Genomic DNA, 27860 nt, shown 5'->3' with positions numbered 1-27860 from the left:
CCCAACGAAATCAAGTCCCGCGCCGGAACCAGGGAGGACCGCGGAACATACACCATGAAGCCGTGATGCGTCAGGACAAGGCACACCCTCCGGACATGCAATTCCGCCCCGAAGAGAAAGAAGCAGAAATCCAAATAACGTCCAGAAAAGGAAAAACACCAACGCCTTCCCCATGGGAATGTCCAAGAATAGGAGCCAGAACCTCAGCAAAAATCCAGGGCGAAGAGCAGAGTCCCAAAGGCAAAACCTGGAACAGATAGCGATGACCCAGGACGCAGAAACGGAGAAACCTCAGAGAATCCGGGTGAACAGGCAAATGCAGAAAGCAGCATAGAAGCCCATGAAGGCCAGAAATTCCCCTGGAGAACAGAAACCCCCAGTGCGACGTGACACCAGGAAGAGGAAGGAAGAAACCCCCAACCCCAACCGATCCACGGATACAGGAATCAAAGCAGACCACAGAACAAGGGACCCGACACCCTCCAAAAAAGCCACTCGCCTCAGAGCGTCCCACGGACAAGGAGCGGACCAGAAAACAGTTAGGGGGAGTCAGGGTAAATCCAAGACGCACACCTCCGGACACCACCTGTAGCACCCACTGAGCAGACACAGTCACGCGCAAAGAGACCATGAAGCAAGCGAGGCGACCCCCAACCGGACCCACACCAGTAGCGAACAATCCAGGATTACGAAGCGGGAGCGGAGGAGGCAGAAGCACCGGAGAACACGGAACAGACAAAGGAAGGATCACCCCGGCAACGCCCCCTCCCACGAAATGGCAGACCAGCACGGCCCCCACGAGAACGACCAAAAAACCCTCTGGTCACCAAAGGCTCGGACCCAACCATCACGGTCAGGAGTAAGGAGCATGTGATCATCCGCCGACAACAGCACCATGTCCCCCAAAGAGGACCCAAACAACCAGACCCCAGAAGACGGGATCACCAGTAGGAGACCCCTCTGTGCCCCATCAGTCCCCCTGGAGCGGAGCCACACAAGACGTCTCGCATCAATCGAAGACCCAGCCGCAGAGGCCGCCGCCCCCAACGAACCAAAAAGGGACATCAGAAAGCAGATGAACCTGCTGCGCCATCCTCGACAAAGCAGCAGATACATCCACCCCATGGGCCAACAATCCAGCCAAAGACTGAAAATACTGAAGCAAGGAGTGGAATGCGGAAGAGGAACAGGCAGCAGCCCAGACAGAAAAATAAGCAGCCGAAAAAGTGCGCTTAACCGCACCATCCACCATACGATACACAGGATCCGCAGGAGAGGAATCCCCAGAAACAACAGCCCCTCGAGCGGATAAACAGGCCATCAAGGAATCAACCCCAACCGAGTACGGGAATTCAACAGCAAAGGCCAGCAGAGGACAGCGTTCACATAAAAAACGCGGAAAAGAGCCGCTGTACACCTCATACCATTCAATATCCAAGTCCCCTTAAAACAGAAGAAAGGATAGGCAAAGAATCAGGCTCAGGACGCCGATACTGTGAAAACACAGACCGTCCACCAGAGGTATAAAAGAAGGAAACACCAAGTAATTGCGAATGTGACCCAGCATCTCCAACAGGTCGGCACCTGGAATAAAGCGACCCCGGACAACAATGTCCTCCATAGTGCCCGAACCAGCATCAGCAGCGTCATTAATCCTCGCTTATCAGCAGGAGGAACAGGCATCTGACCCTGCAATGTCGCAGCCACAGCAGAATTAATCAACTGCTTCAATAAATCCATAGAAGGAATAGTCACCCTTGAACGAGAAGCCACAGTCCAGGAACCAGGAGCAGGGAAACCAGAAGAACCACGCTCCAGTATAGCCATACATGAGTGAAACAAGTGGAAAACAACTCAGGTAATGAGCAGGACGACATGCCCGGTATAAAAAGGACCAGAGGTTGCTAGGCAACCCAATAAACCACCCCTCGTCTGACTCGAAATCACAGAAAATCACCATGAAAGTCGCGCGCACACGCAAAGACAGTCACAGACCGTCGCGTGTGGCAGGATCAGCGGAGACCCGAAGGCGCCCACACCACATGCATAGAATCGGCAGGACACAAAAAATTTGACCGGGATCCTCCGGACCCCACAACAAATGCACCCGTATGCGGCATCCGACAAGAAAAGATACCGGGAGCCTCCGGCCCCCACAGCAAGCTTACCAGGGAAGAAAAGCAGAATCCCGACAAAGGGAAATAAAATGCGACCGGGAGCCTCCGGCTCCCAAAGCAAGTGTACCCGGCCGCGCTACGTCCGCACAGCAGGACGCACAGCCGCAAACAATCATAAAACAACCGGCATAGCAGGACACCAGGCGTCCTGTACAACGAGGTACTAAACGACCCCAGCCGAAAGGAAACGCCACGAACGTCCGCTAAAGCAGGACAAGAGGCGTTGAGGCAGAAGACGGGGGAAAACAACATATAAACCTAGAAAAACATGAAAACAGTAACAATAACTAGAAGTAACTACTTCCCCCAAACTAGATACCCAAGGACTCAAGGGGACCGCTCAAGCAGGACCCCAGCCCCACTCACCTGACCAGCAGGGAACACTGCTAGAGCAAAAGGAGTTAGGTCCTGGGTCGTGCAGGGGGCTGGACCATTAATTATAATATAAACATACAATTTGACCCCCACACCTGTACTTGGAACTCGTTATTTGGAGAAAAACAATAATCAGGACAATTTCTGATTATGTAGGCTTATTTATTTTAGCCCTTGCTTTTTTTCAAAAGTATTTCAAATTTAAGAGTTTTGATATGTACAAGAAAAACACTACACAAATAGTCATAAACCAAAGATTTTGACAATTCCACATTCTTTTACAAATACACAAAGTCATACAATACAAAACATTTTTTTGCACGTTATTTACAGTGATGATGTATCTTAAGGTGGTGAAAAAACAACAAAAATTATTTATACTAATAACACATATCAATCATGAAACAATACAGTGATTCTAATGAGAAAAAGATTTTTTACAAGAAGGCGAATGGATATAAATAAATTAATATTATATCGCAATCATTTCTTCGTATTTTTTTAAGAGGGGCCTTCTTACTGTAAGAAGGCCCCTCTTAAAAAAATAAAAAAAATATCCATCAACTCTTAAATTTGAAATACTTTTGAAAAAAAGCAAGGGCTAAAATAAATAAGCCTACATAATCAGAAATTGTCCTGATTATTGTTTTTCTCCAAATAACGAGTTCCAAGTACAGGTGTGGGGGTCAAATTGTATGTTTATATTATTTTTTTTCAGCAGGGAACACAGCACTTGGAGAAGTGCAGAAAAAAAGAACAGGTCGATTGGCTGTTTCTGTATCCCTTTATAGGATTGGCTGGAGCCACTGGGGGCCATCTTGGAGGAGGGAGAGGGAGACTAGAGCGCTGTTTTTTTATGCTTGGAGTTCTGTGTGGAGCTGGAGGCTCATGTGTAATTACTGTGGCGAGGAAGACAGGACGAGGAGGTAATGTAGGTTTCAAAAAGAGATATCCGTTGTCAATATTATTACAATATTAAAATTGAAGATTTAACATAGTATTGTTTTTTTTAACAATATATTTTCTTTTTCAGAAAATGCGTCTGATCCCACAAAGAAGAACTATATAGTACAATGGCTTTCGCGACCGGATCCCTCCTATCCCGTCAAGATGATATCTTCAAGTAAAAGACCAATTTATAGCTCTGCCTTTGCCCTTAAGTGCATGCCCCGCCGGCTATGGACCTTGCCTTTTGCTCTCTTTCTCTCCCTTTATGGAACCTTTCCCTGACTGCTCACATCACACTTTGGGCTGAATCTTTTTTTCCCACTGGGCCGCAGTGCTTAGTATCTCTCTCCTCTGGAGCTTCTGTGGCACCGGAAGCAGTGGTCTTGGAGGACGGATGTGGAAGTCTGAACTCCACAATATGTTGCAGGCCTCTGCAGGGGAGGTACAGTCAGCTTACCTGCAGCTGAGGTGATGACGACTAAAGGCTCTCGCTGGATCATGAAGTTCAGTTTGAAAGAGAATGTATTGTGCATGTGACCACATCACAATAATGACATGTTGCAGTGCTAACATTCCCCTTTGCAAACCAACCTGAAAGCTGCTTGCACTCCTTTTCAAACTGGTAATTCAACTGAATGAAAGAATGCCTTCTCTGCTCCTTTTTCTCACCTTCGTCTCTTTCAATGCTTTGTTATTCCCTTAAGCATTTGCATAGTTCTTTTTTGGGAATATAGATTTCCAGTTACGCTGGCTCTACTGTTAATGCTGTGCCATGATGTTTCGAAAAATTACCTATGTTCTGTTTATATTTTTAATACTGTATTTCTATGCCATTTTACATCCTATATTATTTCACTTTTTTATACAATTTGGCCAAGGACAAACGAGAAGATTTTTATACTTGTGTGAACTGCTGTGCCATTTACATAGAATTGTGTTGTTCAACATATGGTTCATACTCAATGCCCATTGGACGTTTTTAACATTTGCATGTTTGGTGTGAAATGTATGTGTGAATGAGGGTGCCCGTATCTAAGCGTGAACTGGCAAATATACGTAGTTACTACAAATTACCTCAGTTTACAAGACATGCCTTTCTTTGCTAAAAATGTTTCGGAAAATGCCTTAAATTTGAAGTCTAACGGTATTGGCCAATAGCTCTGCTCATAATTATGCGGCGCTCCAAACTGGTATTGCAATGCAACATTTTTGCATTTGATCGCAAACAAACTAAAAGCGAACTAGGTTGCGCTCTATACCGAATGTGCAATCTATGCACATTTAGAGCCGTTTTTACTTGAAAGCGGTAAATTGGGTGGGGTGAAAATGTACATTTTGACATTTCTGAGACTGTAAAAAATGATGAATGGTCCACTGTTCCTCTATTGGTAACAACCCTACTCAATTATACCTTTGATGGCCTTGTTTACAAGGCAGTTTCGAAGCTTTCAATCTTAAACTATGTAGCAAATCAAAATGTGTCATTTTCATGTGATCTCATATTTAAAGGTTTCTGTGAATGTTATCTCATGGTCAGGTATAAAAAGCAAAAAAAAGGTAACAAACAAAAAAAAATATGTGGCACTGATACTGTTATGTACAAGCAACTGTTGTTTAAACTGTTACAATATATTGATGACTGTTAAACCTTTAAGCGGGTGAAATGTTTAGTGATGTTTCAAGCTGTGACTGGTTATTGGAGGTGTTACAATAAGGTACTGTATCCAGGCATTGTGACCAATGCCTTCATGCACTTTCGCTTTTCAGGGATATTTTCTTAGTGTTTTTTTAATGTATTTAACTTGACACAATGTGAAACGTGCCATTTTGGTTTGAGCATTTAACTATGTTATGAGACAAATGTCGTGTGTCGCTATGACTGTGAAAACGAGACACCCTTATTCTTATCACGATGATTTGACGATATACCTCCTGTTTTTCATGCTTATTGCAAATAAACTATGAACGTATATTTGGTGTTTTGGATTTTCCAATTTACAACAACGTTTTTTTTCCAATTTTTATTCAGTAGCATTTTGAACGTTTTAGCTCATGGCACCTTTCATTAATAATTAGATTGTTTTCTGAACAGTTTTGATTTGAATCATTTATAAAACAAAATACAAAACATTACTGGTTCCTCGGCACACACAAGGAATAGGTGGAAGACTGCGTCATCTGCGCGCGCTCTGGGTCGCAATAATGCAGGCTGAAGGGAGCTGAAGGCGCCTCTAGCCGGCTCGACATTTGAAAGCGCTCTGCTTCCAGCAGTAAAGTTCAACATTTACATAAGTATTTTTCGAATTTGGTTCAGGTCGCGCTTTTTGAGTGAAAGACAGCGTTTCCACACTTCCTTGTTTCAGTTAAATATAATGAAATATCACCTATCAAAAAAAAAAACCTTGCACGTCTTGTATTTCTCCAGTGTACCCTCTTGCAGATGTGATGGATTCTTGGTGCACAGCGAGGTTTATGGCTTTGACATTTTCCCCGTAAAGGTGCCCGCGTCTGTAATCATAAAGGGCTCTAATCCCCCCATCTAATTGGAAAGCTGTGTTGGCTGAATGTCTCATTTCACATATGGTGTGTCCTCGCCCAGGAGGCTAGTGCGTCAGCAAGGCAGTTTGATCAGAAAAGCTGCACTGCAGCCCGCCGCTTATGGACTTAGGGCCATGCAGACATTCCTCACCTTCACAGTGACTCTGAAATATGACACCTCAAGTAAAGGGTCTGTTTCATCCTTGATACAATCAAAAGACCCTTATCACAAACACATGCTTTAAAAGTTACTAACTACTCCTGCATGTTTGCTCCGATATTTGTAGTACACCTCAGACTTTTTCGGGTCATGACATTTACCTCAATCATAGATTTCCGGCAGTACACCTACTTCACAAAATATGGGTATCCACAAATGTGTGTGTCACAAGCAGTAGTGGCTGATGATATTTGAAAGTGGTGAGGCGTGAAATTTGTGTGGGAGTACACTGCGGCGAGCGAGCATAGCGGACGAGCCTGGGCAACCTAAGGGGTGTTCGGGGGGGATCTCCCGGGAGAATTTATAAAAAAAAGAGTGTGTAGACTGGGACATCTTAAGGTTTTTGGGGGCCCTGGGCCAATCATAGACAGGGGGCCCCCTGCCCCTGTTAGGAACAGCTTTGAATATATGGCCCAGTTTCAGCTGTTTCCTGCCATCTTTGACCAGGTCACTGACAGTGCACAGCCATTCCTCCAAAATGTATTTACATCTATAATATTCATGGATAGTGATGACATTGGTTTTCAATATTGCAACACAACAGCAGCTCACTAATATTAATGCAAAAAATCTCTGTGACGCCCTCCCATTTCTCATATGTTTAAATAGACTAGTCTCCCACATCACCCACATTAAAAATAAATGTCAGGAGAACGGTAATCACCTTACCTCGACTCTACCACATGGCGGCATCTGGTTTACAATCAGAATCTAGCGCATCCCGGGTCCGAAAGATACCCGCAGCTCTACTTCACACCACCTCTTGCCAAGAAGACCCCGCAGCAGTGTGCACCTGGCAGCCTGAGGCAAACCATCGCACATCTGTCTCAGTGCGAATAACTCGTTCAAGACAACTACTGCGTTGCCCATAGAAAGCTCACATCACACAACTAATGCAGGCCACAGAGAAGGGAGGCAAACTGACAAATATGGATTGACAGGAACAGCACAAACAAGGATACAGGTAGCCTGGAGCAGTGCCTTAAAACCCCTGACCCAACCATAAGTAATCCTAGCAAGAGGACCACCGTCCAAATACACCTGACAGGGAAACACACAACCACATAACAAGATAACGCACATGAATTCAAGTGGCAACACCTCAGCACACGCCGACACCACAGAGGACACCACCAATGAGAAAAAATGAGCTAAAACTGAGAGCACCCAAGAAGGTGCTATAAGACTGAGTCAGTAAGATGTCAGATTTCACCAAAATTGAAATGTCCATGCTTCATCGTGTGTATGGCCTCACTTGAAGCTGCTCTACAGTTCAATCAAAACCCAGAGCGCCCTGGAGAAGTTCACGTCAGAGCCCGGTCTGTGCCCAAGAGCAAACAAGAGCACAGTGTAACGTTAAACCGAGGCATCGTTCTTAGTGTGTGAACTCAACAATGTCAATAAAGTTCATGCACATGGCTTGATAGAGTAGTATAGACACCTCGGATGCGCGTGCACAGCCCACTCTTTTCGTCATGATCTGTGCACTTGCATTGGGTGATGCTGCCTCGTTGCAGGAGGGCAGTCAGGCAGATACTCATTTCAATGCCAATGAAAGGGAATGAGCCAATGAGACGATCTGCAATACCTTCACCAGGTTGCCTGGGTTAATTATTTGCGCACAAGCAGAGTGGAATGCAGCCTGCTGGTGGGTACACACAGAGGCGCAGGCACCTCAGCAGACACAAGCTGCACCAGCCTAACACCGGTCGCCTCTCTATACTGCTGATCACCTGCTGCTACCTAGAGCTCCTTTCGCCCAGTAGATTCCCTGCAAGCCGACACTGTGGCTAGCTCGCAGCTTCTGGCTATGGCTTCTGCTTAAAGGAGCTTTTCCCTTCACTGCTTCACCGCTTTCACGTGTTCATGGGCTCACAGGCGCGCTGGCTGAGGCTCTGAAACCTGCTCTGTCCACTAAGCTCTGGCTCTGTCTGCAAGCCCTGCCTCACACCTCACGTTCGCACCCAAGTGACTTTTCCAGTTCAGACCTCCAAACGAAAACTGGCATTTATGTGGAAATTTAAGGGTTTAAAATGAGAGAATGTTACAATGAATATGTATTTCGAAATTGTCTCTAATGATAGTGACACTGAGTAATCACGTTCTACAAACATTCTCCATGGCACTGTCTATGTTACTTTCAGTCGTGGCCGGCATAACAGGGGGTGGGGTCGCGTTGAGGGGGTCAAGCATGGGGGCATTTTACATGTTACAGATTCAACAAGGACTAAAGCCTCCAGTATGTTAACAGATAAGATTGACACTGTTACATGCATTAAATTGGTGCGCCTCCGAGCCCGTTGTAGCAGAAGAGAGATGTAAAGCCAATACTATAGTGTTGTGTAACAGTGCATTTCTAAGCTCAAGGGATCAGTTTATTCGGGGACAGTCATCGCGATCAGTGGTGTGGGAGTTGTCAGTGTGGTCATCAGGGTTCGCCAAGCGTTGAAGGTAAGAGACGATGGGGCCCCATATATCAGGAGGTCTGTTTGCCACAGGCATCAAATCACAGAATTCCCCCAAGAGTGATTGAGAGTAGGAAGCATCGGCCATCCAACTTCTAATTAGCAGTGCTAGCCTGCGGCCCAATGGATTGCCACCCGGCGTATGGCTAGTACTAGCAGCATGGCAGTTAGCTTGCGGTTGGGGTCTAAAATGTTTTTGACATGTCCCAGCAGACACAGGAGGGGGTCGGGGACAATACGACCCGTGGTAATGTCACTAATAGCAGAGCACACCTCCACCTAAAACCTAGAAACCCTGGGGCACAGCCTTGCCAGGTGCATAAAGTCCACACCAGGGGATGAGCAGTGCGCACATCTGTCGTTGTCTACGTGCCCCATCTTGTGTAGAGAGGCAAGCGTGCGGTAAAGTCGGTGGAGGTATTTGAAGTGAATGAGTTTTAGTCGGTAATTTGGGGAGAGGCGCTTGGTTTGGCTGCAGCAGTACTGCCATTGTACGGGGCCATTGCATTATCTAAGTCTGTGTCCCATGCAGCACGAGTGCGCTCATGTCCCTTGAAGAGGCTGCCAGTGTTAGCGCATATAATCTTGTAACTATCTTGCAGGGGGAAGTGGAGGAGTGAATATATTCAAGTGCGGCGCAAGGCTGGGGTGCGAGTGGGAAGGGTGGATACATATTTTTACATGTGGCCCTGATCTGATAATAAAGCAACTTGTCGAGTGGTGTGGTATCCTCGGCAATAGTGAAGAAGTTGTTATTGGGGAGATCAGCGTTGGTGCGAACACCCAAGTCCGCGGCCAGGCGAGCCATGCCAGCGGTCTGCAGCGGGGGGTAATGATGGGTTGTTGGCGAGCTGCATTGAGGGTGCAAAAAGTTCTTTGGCGCAAGTGAACTGGAGAATTCTATCCCAGGCCCAACGCATGCATTCTACTGTGTCAACCTCGCCACGGTGAAAAACAGCAAAGTCTGCAGTGGCCAGGGTGAGGCCAGGTCTGTTTGGACTGCTATATGAGGCTGGAAAGGCGTTGGGTGGTTCCAGAAGTGGAGAAAGCTAGCTTGGGCACACATTGCAAAGAGCCTAAAGTCGGGCATGCTCATTCCGGCCAGCGGCAGTGTCAGGAGCTCATAGGCGATGTAAGGCTGTCGTCCAGCCCAGATCAATGCAATGATGGCAGAGTGAAGCTTTGAAAAAAATTGTGATGAGAGTGGGATAGGGATGTTTAGGAATAGTTATAAAAATTTCGGGAGCACAACTATCTTCGCAATTGCAGTATGCCCGGCGAGTGAGAGAGGGAGTTTATACCAAGATTGTATTTTGGATTGAAGCCAGTCCATGGTCCTACCGAAGTTAGACATCCATAGCTCGTCCACATCCCTACGCAGCCAGATGCCCAAGTATGTAGTGGGACCCGATGCCCTGACGAACGGATAGTCGGTTGGGAACGGCCTAGTAGCGTCTGTGAGGGGGAAAAGGACGGATTTGCTCCAGTTGACAAGATCCCCAGTGAAGCAGCCAAAACGGATCACCTCCCTTGTCATGGGGGCCAGGTTCTCTTGTTGGGTACGGATGTAAATCGTAACATCGTCAGCATACATGGAGGTCACTAGGGTGCAAGATGAGAATACGATGCCCTGGTTAGTGTGATGCTGACGGAGGCGCGCAGCCAGTGGCTTTATTGTGATGGCAAATAACCTAGGGAATAGGGGGCATCCCTGCCTGGTGCCCCTGGTAATTGGTTTAGGGTCGGTTACTAGCACATTAATCCTGATGCGCGCTGTTGGGAGTGTGTGAAGGAGTTGGATCTTCTGTGCAAAGCCCAGGCTGAAGCCCAGTCTGGGAAGGAGATAGAATAAAAAGGGTCATTCAAGCTTGTCAAAGGCCTTGGTAGCGTCCAGGAGGGCGGCCACTGCAGAAAAAGCAGGGTTGATTTGGTGGATAACAGAAAGGATAGTGCGCAGATTGTGCGAGGTGGCTTGGCCAGGGAGAAACCCTGATTGATTAGGATGAGCTATTAGCGTCATACGGGGGAGAAGGCAGTTGTCCAGAAATTTTGCATAGATTTTGTTGTCGGTATTGATTAATGATAGGTGGCAGTATGAGTCGTAGCACTCGGGGATTTATCTGGCTTGAGGAGGAGAGAGATCATAGCCTCACGAAGATAGGAGGGGAAGCATGCCTGATTCTAAAGATTCGTTATACATTTCTGCCAGATGGGGAACAAGAAGGGACGCGTACTCCTCATAAAACGCCAGGGTGAGACCGTCGGAACCTGGAGCTTTATCGTCCGGGAGGCCGGCTATAACCTTGGTGATCTCTTCCGGGGTGAATGGCTCATCCAGGTATTCGCGGTGCCCATTACCGAGTCAAAAAAACTCAATCAAGTCGAAGTACTGATCCAGGATTTCCCGGGGCGCAGGCACGCCTGCTGTATATAGTTGGCCATAAAAGGCAGAAATCCTGGCAATAATGTCATCCGGGGAAGTGGTTCTGCCAGCAGCCGCGTCGCTGAGGGCAGTAATGTAGGAGGAGGTGTGTGGTTGTCATAGCAGGTTCGCAAGAGCCCTGCCAGGTCGATCGCCTTCTCTGAAATGACGGGCATGTGCCTCCCTGCCAAGAAAAGCAACTTCTGTCAGCCTCCTCGTGGAACTCAGTAAGCTTAGTGTTGATGGAGTCTAAGGTAGCGGGATTGTGGTCCTGAGAGTGTTGCAAATCTAGTGCTTTAATGTCCCTCTCCAGGCATCTAGGGTGCCTCTGTTGGACTTTAGCACCCCCCCTGCTTAGCAATGAACCCCCTAGACCATGGCTTTGAAGACGACTCAACAGAGCCAGTGTTGTGCTCCAAATAATCCGTGATGGTGCCTTGAATCTCTTCACAAAACGCAGAGTCTCAAAGTGAGTTGGGAGGCTGGCGCCAGGAGAACGTGCGACGAAGAGTGTGCGGGAATCGCAAGCGCAGGCACACCGGGCCGTGATCCGAGAGTATGCGAGCCAAATGATCAGCAGTGGCAGACCAGGATGCCACATTGCAAGTAGTGAGCCATAAATCGATGTGGTACCAGGTCCAGAGCGAGCCGGAGGATGCATGCAGCCTACGTAGTGAAAAGGTAGAGTGCGCATGACTGCTTTGGTTAACCCCAGAGGGCCGACCAAACAGTCAGGGCCCACAATAGTGGGCTAGCCACGCCTCCCCTGCTTTCCAGCAGAGCCGCCCACCCCGCATCCCACAACTAGGCACTTCTGCTTTCTCGCAGTGCGAGAAGCAGAAACATAAAATGGTAGTTTTACCATTTTATATTTCTGCTTCTCGCACTGTGAGAAAGCAGTGGGGCAACGCCCCTCCGCCCTAACGGAGGAGCAGCCCCTGGGTGCAAGTACTTTTTTCCCCTACAAAAAAAGTACAAAATATTTCTGTTGAGCCATCCATTTCTGTAAACCCAAATGAAATACAGATGTAAACCGAAGTCCTGTGCACACGTGTGAGGATAGTAGGTTTCAGTGTTAAAACCAACATTTGTAAGACAATGTTTTTGAAGAAATAACGAAGGTCAACTTCACGAGTTTCATGTAGATGGATTTATATATCAGTCCAGATCAGTACAGAAAGACACAAAAACCAGCCGACACGTGTTTCGTCACAACGTGTTACAATCGTGTTTTTTTTTTAATGGTGGACTAACTTATGATGTACGAGTGCTCTTCAAGTCCTCCATCTTCCATAAACATGTATTTCTATAATGTGATATCCACCGCTCAGTCAAAACATGTGTTCACAACTTTGGTTTATATTTGTTGTGTGGGTCTTGACCCACATTCATGCAGGGGTTGTTTGGGTTTCTTTCCCTTGACCTGTTTGCACCGTTTACTCCTTAACTACATTCTGGACTCTCAACGTACATGCCAGAGCGCCATCACTTCCTGTACATAATCTAAACCCGTCTCCGATACTAATTGAAATACAGATGTGATCCCTTATTCTTTGTCCCTGGAAAAACACTTATGCCTCCCTTCCACATGAGTATATTTGCAAATGTTTCCAGGGTGGGCTGGACAGCAGTCCATTCTGCAGAATGCTTGTGAATACCACAAACTCATGAGTTTGTGGGTGTTAACTGGATTTTTCTCTGACATGCACACTGGCTGTGAGGCCATTTTAAATCGCATAACTCTTAATGCAGGACAGTGAAACATGCACCATACTGGCAGAGTTTCAATTTTGTTAGGTTAGTATTATGGCGCGAAATTCCAGATGGCATTTTTTGTAACTAAAATTCCACTAGGGTGTGCAAAGTGGTTCATAATTCTCACCCACAGTGCTAACTATGAGCAGGAGAATGTGAAAGTGTGGGAGTGATAAACCTTTTTTTGGTCTGACAGAAGCAGATTTAGTTGTTTGTCAGATCTTAATGTAATAATACATAGTACAAAGAAATAAAGGCAATGGGTGACACTATATAGCAGTACATAATAACTCAACTTTATACCAAAGTTGGCATTCTATTGGCATAGGGGTGTATGAGTTGGTTGTATCTTTAATGAGTGAGGGAACATTGTGTGTTTCATTGTTCTAGGTCCTTATGTTCTAATCACAAGTGAGGTTTCTGTGGGTCTGTGTAGTCACTGGGTGTGTGTCTACCAATAAACATCATTGCATCATAACTGTGGCTACTCAAGCTCATCAAATTATTTTGGTATTTAGCAACAGAGGCTCTGCTGCTCCAGCTGGCCGTCTTCAAAGCTCCACATCTCAAGGCCACTGGGCACAGGACAAGACACACACCAGTTGATTTAAAGCATATCTGCTTTAGGCGAGTGCACCACAATGATAGGCAAGGATAGTAATAGAAACAAAATAGGTCTGTTTATGATAAAGGATGAGATAGAGTATCCTGCAGGTAATAATGTGCAAATCCATGGAAGTAAGAAAAGGCCAAAACCTATATTTATGATTAAGAGATGTGAATTCAACTTGATAGTTGACTTCGGATCGATTTACACTATTATCTCCAAAGACATGTTTCCAGAGAGATGATCTAATATAAAATTGAAACTAAGCAGTATAAATCCCAAGGGGTACCAGGGAGAGAGCATTGGTGCAATAGGATTTATGTGGGCTAACATAGAATTTCATAAAGAGTCATCAGGGCAAGGTCTATATGGCCAGAAGGGGAAATCACATATTGGAATGGGTTCAACTGTATGACCTATTCATCATCGTTAATCCTAGGGCATCTGAACAGGTAATGGTGGTAGAGGATACACACCTAAACGAATGCTGAGGGGTGCCAAGTTTGCACTCAAAGGGACATTAGGGTTATTAAAAGATATGTGCACAAAATAGGGTAAAAAAGGGAGTAGAGCCACTAAGAGTGGCACAAAGAGTGGTTATTGTAATGAGAGAAAGGTGAAAAGTATGTGAAAGCATGTGGTTCAGGTGGGTAGTAGTGAACTCGTAAAAGCCTCACAGGGATTGCCACCAACGGTCATGACCAAAAAAAACACAGATTATGCTGCTTCAACCATAACATAGTGTTTGGATAGTTTTGTTTCTCTCTACTGAACATAAACATTTTAGTGCTAAAAGATGGGAAGTCTTAATCAGAGTTGGATTTGAGATGTACATATTATTAAATCAAATTGCATCTAGATTTCAGGGCTCTGACAGCCTTTGTTACCATGAAAACGACATGCAATGCCCTCATTTGCCTTTTGGTCTTGGTTTGCAATAAGTGTCTTGTAACACATGATGTCTGAAATTTTTAGTGGCTAAGCTAGAGTTATATTTTTCCAGGGCAACATCTTGATGTTTGGCAAGCCTAGGAAGAACACAACTTGGACTTGAAACAAGTATTTAATAACTTTGGAAAGACAGCAATGATCTTATGCATAGATAAGTGTACATTTTTGATGGAGGAAGTTGAATATCTAGGATATACCATTTTATCTGGCGGAGTAAGGTGGAAGGCAGATTTCGTGCTATTAGAGGGCTCCCCTGACACCAGTGGATAAAGACCAGCTGGCGTCCTTTATGGGCCTACTTGAGTATAATTCACATTTTGTCAAAACTGAGGATTTGTGCAGTATATTAAGTAAGGGATAATCATTTGAGTAAGGAACTGTTGAGCAGGCAAGGGTTGAAAGAAGGAAATTCAAGAGCACTTAATTAATGCTAATATACTAGCTCCCTTTGATGTGAAGAAAAACTGCAGTAGTGACAGTAGATGTAAACACCATATTAATAGGCACAGAACTATCAGAGTTCCATGGTGAAAAATAAAAATAAACTATTTGGTCTTTGAGTGGGAGGCATTAATGGCCACATGAGGTATAGAATACGTTCAAACGTCTTTTGGGAGTAAAAGTTGTGTTGAAAACAGATTACAAACCTCTACTGAAAGTGACATGTCACTCCTGGAGTGGCTGTAAATAGTTTATCTAGACTGGCTATGTTGACTAGTTTGGCTGCTAAATCAAGAGACTGATCGACTTTCTTAGTTGCCACAAGACACTCATTGATTGAAAAATGTGTTTGAGGCATAGGAGGTACTGTGAATGTGGAAGATGTAATTGAGAATAATGTTAGCTCTTGTCGAGTGAGTGCATCATTACAGCAGACGATGCTGTCTTGAAGGAAGATATGCAGCAAATAAAGAAGGGATGTAGAAGGGAGATATGTATAACAGTAAGAATGAAACAATTGACCGAAATTCTTAATGAATTCTAAAAGTGCAGTGAAGGTGTGATATTGTGGGGGCGGATCTGTGACCCAAGAGGGTTTACAAGATAAACACATAGCGCTTTCTTATGAAAGGAACTTAGTCTAAACCACAACACAAAAATTTTTAAGGAGTGGTTCTGGTGGCCTGCTGTTGATGAACAGGTTTCAAAAGGCGGTGACAATTGCAGGATCTTTAAGGAAGGAGAAAATAGTCTAAAAATAAGTGTAGGAGTGCTGAAGTATAACAAGGTCCAGGAATACCATCGAATAAAATATGTTTAGATTTCATCAGACCATTTATGGGTCGGCTAAATTCCGTTTGCTTTGCTGCCATCGTTACTGACGAGGACACCATATGTTTAAAAGTGGATTTTATATGGGAAGTCAGTATCAGAAATATGATGGAAATGTTAAAAACAAGGCAAGCTTAAGTGCATGTTATATTGATAATGGCAAAGAGCTTGCTTCACAAGAGATGAGATAATTTTTGGAGGGGTGTAAAGTGAAACATCGTAGGTTTAGTGATGTGTGTTTACAGTTGTGTTGGTTTCATCCCCGATTGCTGATCCAGTTGTTGTGGTTAGTATGATGTGACCTTGGACCCAGTGCTGGAGTTACACAGGACAATGGGAAATGTTGGATGAATGTCTATGTGGGAGGAAATCCAAATGGGGCAGACATTGCATTGGGTGCCTTGTTATATGATAAGTATTTCACGCCTGGCTTGTCCACTGTCAACGTCATTTGGGTTGCACTGATAGGGCATAGCTATCCTGCAGAGAGTGTTTCGATTGTGCCTTAAGAATGGTTGTTTTGACACTGGTTCTATGTAATACAATTGACTGACATTGCCTATTCATGTGGGTGATGCGTGAGAGTTCAATACAGAGTTGTAGCAGAGAAGGAGTGTTTCACTTTAATGACACCTCCATACAGATGTTTCTTTGACATCAAAACAGGACTTGGGATGTGTGCAATGTGAGTGTATCACATTCAATACAGCATCTTGGTTAGAGTTGCAGTCAGATGGCCTCATGGTAGTTTTAACTTTAAGAGACACACATTCGAGAATGGCTCTGTTTATGACTTAATCAACAGTATCGAAAAATGTATTCATACCTAATGAAACACCAAACAATATACACAGAAATGATTGAGCTGGACGTGACAAGGTAGTGGGAAATCAGCCGATTTCCTTACCATAGGCAAGTGACTTAGAAATGACTTTCCATGCAAAGGTATGAGAATTTAGGACAGTGTGATTATCAGGAAATACAGAAGAGACTTGAAGTGAGAACCAAAGGATTACGCGCTACGTTATTACGCACTAAAACAAACTAGCCACTTGAGAACAGAATTGCGCAAGTGAGTCATACCGGATATGCAATGTAGCCAGTAGCCCGAGAGGTATCAGGCGGTGATTGATGGGCAACATAAGGGAAGGGGACAGGCACATCAGAAGAATTTGTGGCCGTGTACAGAGTTGGTAATAATTTCGAAAATAAGTAGGGAAAGGAAGGTGCATGAGAAACCGCATAGAGGCGGGGAAAAGGTCCCGACAGATGAGGACTAGTGCGCGCAATGCAGTAGAGGTTAGCCCTTACCCTAAATAGACAGACCCAAGGTCTGATATTTTGTGCTAGCAGAGTCAGGCCAGAGTTGGCGGGATGTGGGTCACCTAAAGCGGAGAAGGGGGGAGAGAGCCGAATCGAGGTAAGCGGTCAGAGTTCTCTTACCGAAGGATGAAGACCTGTGCCCATGCATGAACACCTATGAGTAATGTGCCAAATTGGCAATGGTCCAAATCTGAAATGTCTTTCAGGACAAGTTTTTCGAATGTCTGGATCTCAACGGTATACATTTCTGAGGTGGAGAAAAAGTAGAGGGTGGGCAGAATGTAGTATATGCTGTAGGTGGCGTGTAGGATTTGTCATGGAAAGACCATCAAGTGTCTTGAGCACGTTGTATCAATGTAGCTAAACCCAGTGAGATATTTCTTAATGTCAGTGTAAACTCCGGTTGTATTGCGTGCTTGCAAGCCTGCAGGTATTGTGTCTGTTTTCAAATACTCGGTGAGCATGCGTACCATCAGTTGCAGTCTAATCAATTTTTTAGTACATTTCTCTAACTGCCATGACTATCAATACCGACAATATACCTAACGCAGACTCTATTCTGATATTCAGTCTCTCAAATCACCAACTATCTGAGAAAGAAATTTCATTACTTAGCAAGGGCCTATCGTTTGTCCCCACCATCAAATCTAATTTTCTTGAATTACAGATTGAACTTCTGTGCTTCTTCAGGAAGATACGTCTCCAAGCATTTTTCTATGACAAAACCTACACGCCACCTACAGCATATGCTGCATTCCGCCCACCCTCTACTGTTCAAAGATATTTCTGATTTAGGAACGCAGGTACATCCCATATGACCTTCCTCTGGAAGAGAAAAAGGCTCTACTCGACTTGTAACAGACTGTTAGTCTGATTATCAAACCAGCAGGCAAAGGAGGGGGATATTACTCCAAGATTTAGATACCTACACACAAGAAATTTTGAGACAATTATCTAGATCAGACCATTACTTAAGACTTCCATCAGATCCCTCTGAGGAGATCCAAACACTGATTCATGACATCACGGAGGTTGGTTTAGCACAGGGATTCTTGAGCAAGAATGAATTTTTATTTCTTAACACCAGATCACCACGCACACCGGTGATATATACTTTACCCAAGGTGTATAAAAATGCCCTCTCACCACCAGGCCGCCCGATAGTATCCGGGTGCCGATCCATCTTGGAAACCTTGGGCCGATATGTTGACCATTTTATTAACGACTTTGGGACAGATTTGGTGCATCTCTGTTAATCTGCAGGGATGCGCCAGAACAGTTGCGACACGCCAAACCACCCGTGCGCCACCAGTGATGTGCCACATTTACAATGCCGCGCACCATGGCGTACAGATGGGCAGATGCGTGTTGCATCCCCCGGCGGATAGGCGGCACATTGCTGGAGTTGCGTCACAAGCGCGACGCAGCTCCAGCAAGGCTCGGGGTGCCCCTATGTCTAACATGCTGCGTCAATCCTTACGCCTGCTTTAGCAGGCGCAGGGTTTTGACGCAGCATGGCCTTAAAAGTGACTGAGTGAAATCTTGTAGATTTCACTCAGCCACTTTTCAAAGGCGTTCCTGTGCCGGAACGCCCCCCCATGCCAGAACGCCCACATGTGGCGCAGGTCTTTACATGTGACACATCTCCCAGATACGTCACATTGTAAATACCCCGCAGCATGGCGCTGGCTTTGCGCCACTGCTGCGTCATAAAAGTGACGCAACAGCGACCCAAATGTGGCGTACGGGGCTTGTAAATATGCCCCTTTGTGCCTAATATGCTTTGTTACATTAAGGGCAACATGGCCATGGTGAACCTAGTGGAGAAACTGCCCTTTGATCCTGAGCATTGCCTTTTGTGTACACTTGACGTTGAGTCACTATGTACAAATATCCTCCAGGAGGAAGGAATTGATGTCATTGGGATCACGCTTAACTCAAGACCCCATCCACATCCGGTCCCCACCTCGTCTATTTTCCACTTACTAAAAATTTGCCTCACCCGTAACTTTTTCTTTTTTAATGGTAATTTTTACCAACAAGTTAAGGGAACTTCAATGGGTACTGTTTTTGCCCCTAACTTTGCTATTCTGTACATGGACTGGCTGGAGACACAAAGAATTCTATCCCCTCTTAACCCATTTCTTCCAGTGATATGAAAATAGAAAAATACATAGACAACATTTTTCTTATCTGGAAAGGTACTGAGGAGACCCTGCTTCATTTTCTTGACTGGCTAAATGCACACAGCAAATGCGTCAATTTCACCCTGACTAAAAGCAAACATGAGGTAGCCTTCATGGGCTTATCCATCATCGCACACAATGGCACACTATACATGACACTTTACCGCAAACCAACGGAAAGAAATACTTTATTATCCTACAACAGCCATCAACCGAGAGCCTTACGAGACTCTCTTCCCTACTCACAATTTTTCTGCATCCGACGGAATTGCTACCGGAAGGATGATTACTTTCGTGAGGCAAAAATTCTATCTCAAAAACTTACAAGTAGGGGCTACCCACGTAAACTGGTAAAGAATTCCCTCAAGCGTGCGTGGTATTGTCCTAGGGAGACACTCCTAAGCCCTAAAATCAAAAACAATGACGATAAGACCGTCTGTGTCACCACAATCTTACCTGTATCCAATGCAGTCAGGAAAAGCATTTTAAGACACTGGTCAATACTTCGTGCAGGCAACCTCAACTTAGAACGCTCCATATTTGCCTTCAAAAAGAGCAAAAGTATTAAAGACCATCTGGTCAGGGTAGCCCTAGCTAATAAGAAAAGTAATCCAACACTCGCAGAGATGTGCGGGCTCCCTCCTGTTAAAGGGCATTTCAAATGTGGGGGATGCAGTGTTTCACCTCAAGAAAAGGACACCAACAATTTTTTGTTTGCAAACATTGATGTTGCTCTGACTAATTTTTCCAACTGTAATACTGCAAATGTTGTGCATGCTATCATCTGTACCTGTAACCTGGTTTATGTTGGGCAAACCACATAAAAAGAAAGAATCAGAATCTGTCAACATTAGAGTAGAGTTCGATGTAGAGCACCAACTGCACCATTGGTTGAACACTTCACATCTCACAGACACACAGAGGATGATCTGCATTGGCAAGTAATCAATGTGACCCAGCAGCCTCCCAGGAACACCAACACCGCTAGCATCCTCAACAAAGAGGAGCTTAAATGGATTATAAGCACGGACAGTTTGCACACGGGGTTGACCCAGATGGAGGATTGGACTAACCTCCTATAAATCATTCACCTGCCTCAATCGCTCTGCACATTACTGGAAAATGCTTAATTGTTAAGAATGCCTCTGTATATAATTGTTTTATGTTGAGTTGTCCCTTTGGTTCCCCTGATACATAGGTACCTCCACTCATTATGCTTCACTTTTCTTTACACTGTGGCAATCGCACCTTTCCCTCGTGTACCCCTTCTCACAATATCTTGAAGTATCTGCATGTTTCCCTCATTTCCTTATTCCTTTTTAACCATATGTTATAACAACAACCTCCATCAATATTATAGCACGCATGTATCTTGATATATCGGCACCTTTCCCTCCGTTCCTTTCTCCTTTTTAACCCTATGATATCATTCTATCCTCCATCATCGCTACAGCATGCACAATGTCACAATCCCGTGTCATTAACTCCCTAACATGGCGGGTCTGTTAATTCAAATTCATTAATCAGGTGACCGTTCTAGTGTTTCTGATGGACGTATGCCTAGCCAGCCACGTCATTTCCGGCACTCTCCTCCTTTTGAGCAACTCTTGCCTGCTCCCCCAATTGGCCCCGACCCCTCGAGCACCATACAGCGACCCATTACCTTGGCAAACTCTTCATCGGGGATACATCAAGCGCGCACCTATTGCCTGATCCCAGTAAGCCCTAACTCTGTCATCACCCTTTTTCCCAAATTCACCCATTCTCTACCCAAATTCATTTCGGACATTCCTCTCCACCCGCAGGTTCCATTCACACTGGGTTTCTGGTCGGACACTGGCACTACATCGTTATTGTTTCCTAAACGTAATCACCGCATTGGATACTTGTTGCAGTCGCAATATCGCCAATTTGCTGCATTACTCATAGGTGTTTGTGCATGGGCACACGCGTTCATCCTTCGGTAAAAGAAGTCTGACCGCTTACCTCTCTTCGGCTCTCTGCCGCACTCCATCCTCTCACTAACTCCCCCTTTCTTAGGTGACCAACATCCCGCCAACTCTGGCCTGCCTCCGCTAGCACGACATATCAGACCTCGGGTCAGTCTTTTTAGGGTAGAGGCTATCCTCTACCGCATTGCGCGCACTGGTCCTCACCTGTCGGGACCTTTTCCCTGCCTCTATGCGATTTCTCATGCACCTTACTTTCCCTACTTATTTTCGAAATTATTACCCACTCTGTACACGCGCACAAATTCTTCTGCTGTGCCTGTCCCCTTCCCTTCTGTTGCCCATCAATCACCGCCTGATACTTCTCGGGCTACTGGCTACATTGCATACCCAGTATGACACACTTGCACAATTCTGTTCTCAAGTGGCTAGTTTGTTTTATCTCATAATAACATAGCGCGTAATCCTGTGGTTCTCACTTCAAGACTCTGCTGTATTTCCTGATAATCACACTGTCCTAAATGCTCATACCTTCGCTTAAGCGCCTGGCAGTTAGGCTGTATATAGATGGCCAAGCAGTCATTCCATGCGAATTATTTGATGACTGTGTCCATACCTCTTTAAATTTAACTCTTTCCTCTCTGTTTTTCCCCCCACTCCTTTTTACCTCCTTTCTTTCCCCCTACTACCCAGGCTACTTCCCAGACATTTGCTCTATTATACATTCCTGCTGATGATCCCAGAACTCTTCTTGGGATTGAAATGTCGTTGACACCTACATCTTAACTCTATACTGTAAATCACTATATATGTGGAGCAAAAGATGTATTTTTCATTGTGACTTTTACATATTGTTATTTTTCTACCTGAAAGTCACTTTTAAGTCACTTGCCTTTGGTAAGGAAATCGGCTGATTTCCCACTAACTTGTCACGTCCAGCTCACTCATTTCTGTATATATTACTTTGTGTTTCATTAATTATGAATACATTTTTCGATACTGTTGATTAAGACATAAACAGAGCCATTCTCAATTGTGATAATTTGGCTACATTTGCACTGATTTTCGTTTGAAAGGGACCACTGTCTCTTAAAGTAACTACTACCCTTAGTCCCTTTTTGACCCTAAGGGTTTCCTTATCTCTATTTTTGTGTCATGGTAGTCTTGTCATCACTTTAATCTCATTTTACTGACACTTGAGAAATGGTAACCTCCAAAATGAGTGAAGGTCAGTTGTAACATGGCAGACAAGTGAGAAAGGGCAAAAGGAGACTAGCATCTTGGTTAGAGTTGTAGTGAGAGGGCCTCACGGTAGTTGTAGTCACTTCAATCTCACTTTGCCAACAATACTTGAGAAATGGTAAGCTGCATGACTAGTGAAGATCAGTTGTGACTTGACAAATAAGCAAAAAGGGGCAAAAGGAGTTTAGAATCTTGGTTAGAGTTGGAGTGACAGGGTCTCATGGTAGTTGTAGTCACTTCAATCTCACTTTATCAAGACTTGAGAAATAGTAACGTGAACAGTTACCATTTGTAGTAACATGGTAGATAAGTAAGAAAGGGCAAAATATATGTGTGACAGAGATGAATAGGTGGGATTTTGATGATGAGGTGCTGTTGTGGAACACAAAATAATGTACACATCACTATCATTGTATATAATTTGCAAGCACATGCACATGTATAGAGTGTGCCTGTGCAGTATCAGCATTTTGTAGTAGGGGGGCATCCTACAGATGTATTTTTGATTATTCTTATGAAACAATTGCAGACAGGGTCCTGGTAAACGTATATATTACTTTGGGACCCCAACTCTTTTGCTTGGTCCATGGCGGGACATAATTTTGCTAGAGTAGTCTTTGGGCACTAGTAGCTGTATGACTTTTCATCCATGACGGAGTGGGTTTTAGACATGATCGAGCAGGTACAGCAGCGACAGGACGTGTCCAATGGGCTGCATGCCAGTAGAAGACAAGAAGATGTAAGTATAGGTGAGTTTCAGCCTTATATATCTCCCTTTCAGCTGTCTCAGATGTGGTGGTTGGACCACCATGGTCACACTAGCTGTAAAGCAACTCACAATTGGAACAGCGGTTTCACTGGCGGTCCCAGCCTCCCACAGCCTCATTGGCCCTCCGTGGTCGTAGTTGGCTGTAGGAGTCAGCCGCTCCCTACAGTCTTTGCAAAGGCAATCCGACCATCTTGTTACACGGCGGTTGGACCACTGTCCTCGTTATAAGGCCCTTACTGTTTGCTCTCACTTGGAGGGAGTGGCAAAGCTCCTGCCAAGTGAAAGCAAACAACTGTGTCCCAAGGGGGTGCAACTCGGGAGATGGCCCTGGGGGTGACATTCTCCAAGGCCATTAATGGCTCAAGGAGGAGAGCTGTATGGCCCCCTCCTTTGTTTTTTCAGGGCCTGACCCAGGGGGGTGGTGGTCTCTGGTGCTGAAGAAGACCATGGAGAGCGCCCCCCTCTCAATTAAAAATTTGGCCTAGACCTAGGGAGGTGGGGGTCCCTGGGGCCAAAAATGGCCAGTAGGAAAAGTGAAGCCCCCCCTTGCCTAAATCAGCCTGAGTGTGGGGAGGAGGTGATCCCTGGAGCCATAATGGGCCCAGGAGGGTTGGTCTTCTCCCCTGAGGCGGAAGCCGGGGGTTCTTCACTATTCTCTTTATTCACTGGTAATTTCGTTGTTGATATGATAATAACGCGATTTAAAAAAAACTTGTAAATATTTTAGATTGCAATTTTTAAATTACCTGGTACACCTCGGAACGAGATTAGCGTCGCTCCGAGGCTGCTCTAAGCTTCCCTGGCACAGCGCTGCTGCTGTAAAGCACTAGAAAGCAGTTCCTCGATCGATTTTGGCCGCCATTTTGAGTAGGGTAAGGCTGCCGGTCGAGTTGTTCCCCCCTCCCGCCCTCCCAGACTACATAAGGGTGAGACTAGCACCTCGCGCGCATTTACTACTTCTCCCCTGAGGCGGAAGCCGGGGGTTCTTCACTATTCTCTTTATTCACTGGTAATTTCGTTATTGATATGATAATAACGCGATTTAAAAAAAACTTGTAAATATTTTAGATTGCAATTTTTAAATTACCTGGTACACCTCGGAACGAGATTAGCGTCGCTCCGAGGCTGCTCTAAGCTTCCCTGGCACAGCGCTGCCGCTGTAAAGCACTAGAAAGCAGTTCCTCGATCGATTTTGGCCGCCATTTTGAGTAGGGTGAGGCTGCCGGTCGAGTTGTTCCCCCCTCCCACCCTCCTCCCCTTGGATAAAGATAACAGGCCACCCCGTCAGCGCTGAGGACGGGCTGCAAGGCGGGCTGTGCTCTGGGGCCCCTGATCTATCTTCACAGACAGTACTCGCCTATACATTGCAGGAAATGCTGGATATGTAACCTAGGGACGCCACAGGCCAACATAAGCTGACACCAGAGGAACTACAGCTCATGGTCCCTTTGTACTCCCGGAACCCTGATAACATCCCCTCGACTACCTCTCCCTCTCAAAATATCTGCTCCCGGTCTAAAAGTCCTTGTGTAGAGAAAGGATACCTGATCAATGTTAGGTCCATTATCAAAAACAATGTTGCTTTCCATGACTTCGTGACATCCAGAAAGCCTGCATGGGTCTTTGTGACGGAAACATGGGCCACGGAGACTTCAGGTCATGACCTTCTAATGGCAATTCCAGAAGGTTATGCACTGCACAGATTTGACAGAATTAAGCGTAGGGGTGGAGGACTGGCGATTCTTTATCAGTCTCATCTTACCTGCCGTATTAACGCTCTGTCGGCACCATCTGACCCCGTCCAGGTACTGCACTACTTCATGAAATGAAATGAAATGAAATGAAAAAGGAACTTAATTAAGCGCACTGTGGCCGAGCGGCTTCCTGGCGCTGGGGGGGGGAAACGGATTCTACACTGCGACCGGGAGGACTAACCGGGGAAGGCCTGGAGAAAGAGAAAAGTTTTTAACGCCTTTCGGAAAGCTGGGTAAGTGGGGATCGATCGGATATATAATGGAAGACTATTCCAATACTGGGGGGCCAGAACCGAAAAACGGGTGCCACCGATGCGGGCTTTACGATAGCGGGGAACTTGAAGAAGAAGTTGAGAAGATGAGCGCAGAGTGCGAGAAGGAGTATAGGGAGTGATCAAAGAAACAATAAAAAGGGGGGCGGAATGAGTGAAAGCTAAAAAGGCTAGGCAGGCTAGTTTAAAGGAAGAACGAAAGCGTACAGGAAGCCAGTGAAGGGACTTGAGAACGGGCGTGACATGGGAGAATTTGGGGAGGTGAAAAATGAGTCGGGCGGCCTGATTTTGGATGGCCTGAAGCCGGCGCATTTCAAAAGCGGGGATGCCAGAGTAGAGGGCGTTCCCGTAGTCAAGACGAGAAGTAATGAGGGCTGTAATGATAGATTTGAGGGCATCAGTGGAAAAGAAGCGAGAGATTTTGCGGATAAGACGGAGGGATAGGAAACAAGATGAAATTACAGAACTAATTTGGGAGTGCATGGAGAGGTCATTGCTGACCTTGATGCCTAAAGTGCGAACAGAGGGGACTGGAAGAGGGGGGACACCAAGAGAGAGGGGCCAGTGGGCAGGGGACCAGGGATTGGAGGGACCACCAGTGAGGACAAGCTCCGTCTTGTCAGGATTTAGTTTAAGGTGGTTCGTGATCATCCAGTCCGAAATAAAGACTAAGGTGGAACTAAAAAAAGAAGAGGAGTCAGGAGTAGAGAGATCAAAGATGAGCTGGAGGTCGTCAGCGTAGTTGTACACGGAGACCCCCAGCTCGCGGAGGGAAAAAATAAGAGGATAGATATAAAGATTAAAGAGAAGAGGGGAAAGGGAGGAGCCTTGGGGGACCCCACACACAAGAGGGAGGGGAGGAGCGGAGAACCCGGCAAGCTGGACTGCCTGGGACCTATCCTGGAGGACGGACTTCACCCAGGAGAGTGCAACCCCCCTAATGCCGGCTGCACTGACACGTCGAGAAGAATGGCATGGTCAACCGTGTCAAACGCAGCCGACAAGTCGAGGAGCACCAACGCCTGGGGGAGATTGGAATCGACCCTTCCCTTAAGCTCGTCCAAGACAGCGGTGACAACAGTCTCGGTAGAGTGACCCGGGCGGAAACCCGCCTGGTGGGAAGCCAAGAGGCCGTGTTTCTCGATGTGTGAGGACAGGCAGGAAGTGACATGGCTTTCCACGATCTTCCCCAAATAGGGAAGGAGGGAGATGGGCCTGAAGTTGGAATGTGAGGAAGGGTCCAGGCCAGGTTTTTTTTATTATGGGGAGAACAGTGGCAGCTTTGAAAGAAGAGGGAACAGATCCGAGAGCCAGAGAAGAGTTGAGGAGTGTAAGAGGGGGTCCAGGAGAGTGAGAAAAAAGTGTTTGAAGGATCCGAGCTGGCGCTCAGTCGGCTGGAGATCCTGACTTGACTTTGACAAGCAGATCGGAGAATTGTGCAGCAGAGTCTCTTTCGTAGGCCTTCTGATATACAGGCTCCCTGGGCCTAGAACAAACTTTAGCAGTGACCTGCTCAGATTCATGGAGCCATATGCTGGCAAACCCCACTTTACTATTTTAGGGGACCTAAATTTTCACCTAAATGATCTCACTTCTAAGGACACTCTGTCCTTGATGGAGCCTCTTGAAGCGTGTGGCTTTGTTCAATTGGTGAAAGGTTCAACTCACCGGGCAGGCCACATGCTGGATGGCATATTTTCCAACGACCCTAGGGTTAAGACAGGTACCCCCGAACCGCTGGTTTGGACAGACCACCTGGCAGTGCCAATAGAATTGACCCTTTCTCATGCAGATATCCTGAGGAAGGGACAGGCCCAAGGAGAGGGCAAAAGGAATTATACATTTATCACTAATGAAGCCCTGGCCCCTCCCATTGGCTCCATCTCCCTGCCATTAGATGCTGAGCAGGCAGCACAAAAACTAGATAAATATATTACTGGAGCAGTAGATGCCCTAGCACCTGTTACCCGTCGATATTCAGCAAGGCGTAGACCCTCCACCCCCTGGTTTACCGAAACACTTAGGCTGATGAGACAGGGATGTAGGAGACAGGAGAGAAAGTGGAGGAAAACATGGGATACCATGGATAGAGAGATTTATAAACGATCGTTAGCGGAATATAAGACTACGGCCATTAAAACTAAACAAGAATTCTTTTCTGAGATTACAACCTCTCTAACTTCATCAAGGGAGTTGTTTAAGGTAGTGGATTCCCTTTGTTCTTTACAAATCCCAGACCCAGTGATAGGATCCCAGGAGCTCTGTGATAAGATCTCAACCTTTTTCTATGCTAAAATTGATGAGATCTCCATTAACCTGGAATTACAGCAAAAATCACTTGAGCCCAACTCGATCCAGGCCCTTACAAATTTAGAAGCCTGGTCCAAAGATCCCACTAAGACTCTCTCCAACTTCCCACCGATCACATTGGACAACCTTAATACTTTGCTGAATAGGACCAAATCCTCCTCATCCTCGGACCCATGTCCCCTCAAAGTGCTAAAGGATTGTAGGGACACACTACTCCCTCCCTTACTGGAGATAATGAATGGTGCCCTATCGCAGGGGGTCTTTCCCTCAGTTTGGAAGAAAGCAATTGTCAAGCCACTACTTAAAAAGCCTTCCCTTGACCCTA

General features: G+C 45.7%; 1 protein-coding gene across 1 annotated transcript in view; it reads left to right on the top strand.

Moving 5' to 3' along the window:
* The window catches only part of ADAMTS2 (ADAM metallopeptidase with thrombospondin type 1 motif 2), a 1744160-nt gene that overhangs the window by 1677361 nt on the left and 38939 nt on the right, over positions 1-27860 (top strand). Inside the window, exon 21 of the mRNA XM_078653324.1 lies at positions 3586-3675. Coding sequence (XP_078509450.1) covers positions 3586-3675 — 90 coding nt within the window. The remainder of the gene's footprint in view (positions 1-3585; positions 3676-27860) is intronic.

This window comes from Lissotriton helveticus, chromosome 7 (assembly GCF_964261635.1).
Source record: "Lissotriton helveticus chromosome 7, aLisHel1.1, whole genome shotgun sequence".
NCBI classification, from domain to species: Eukaryota; Metazoa; Chordata; class Amphibia; order Caudata; family Salamandridae; genus Lissotriton; species Lissotriton helveticus.
The sequence above is the reverse complement of the archived record's forward strand: the minus strand, read 5'-3'. Positions and strand labels throughout refer to the sequence as shown.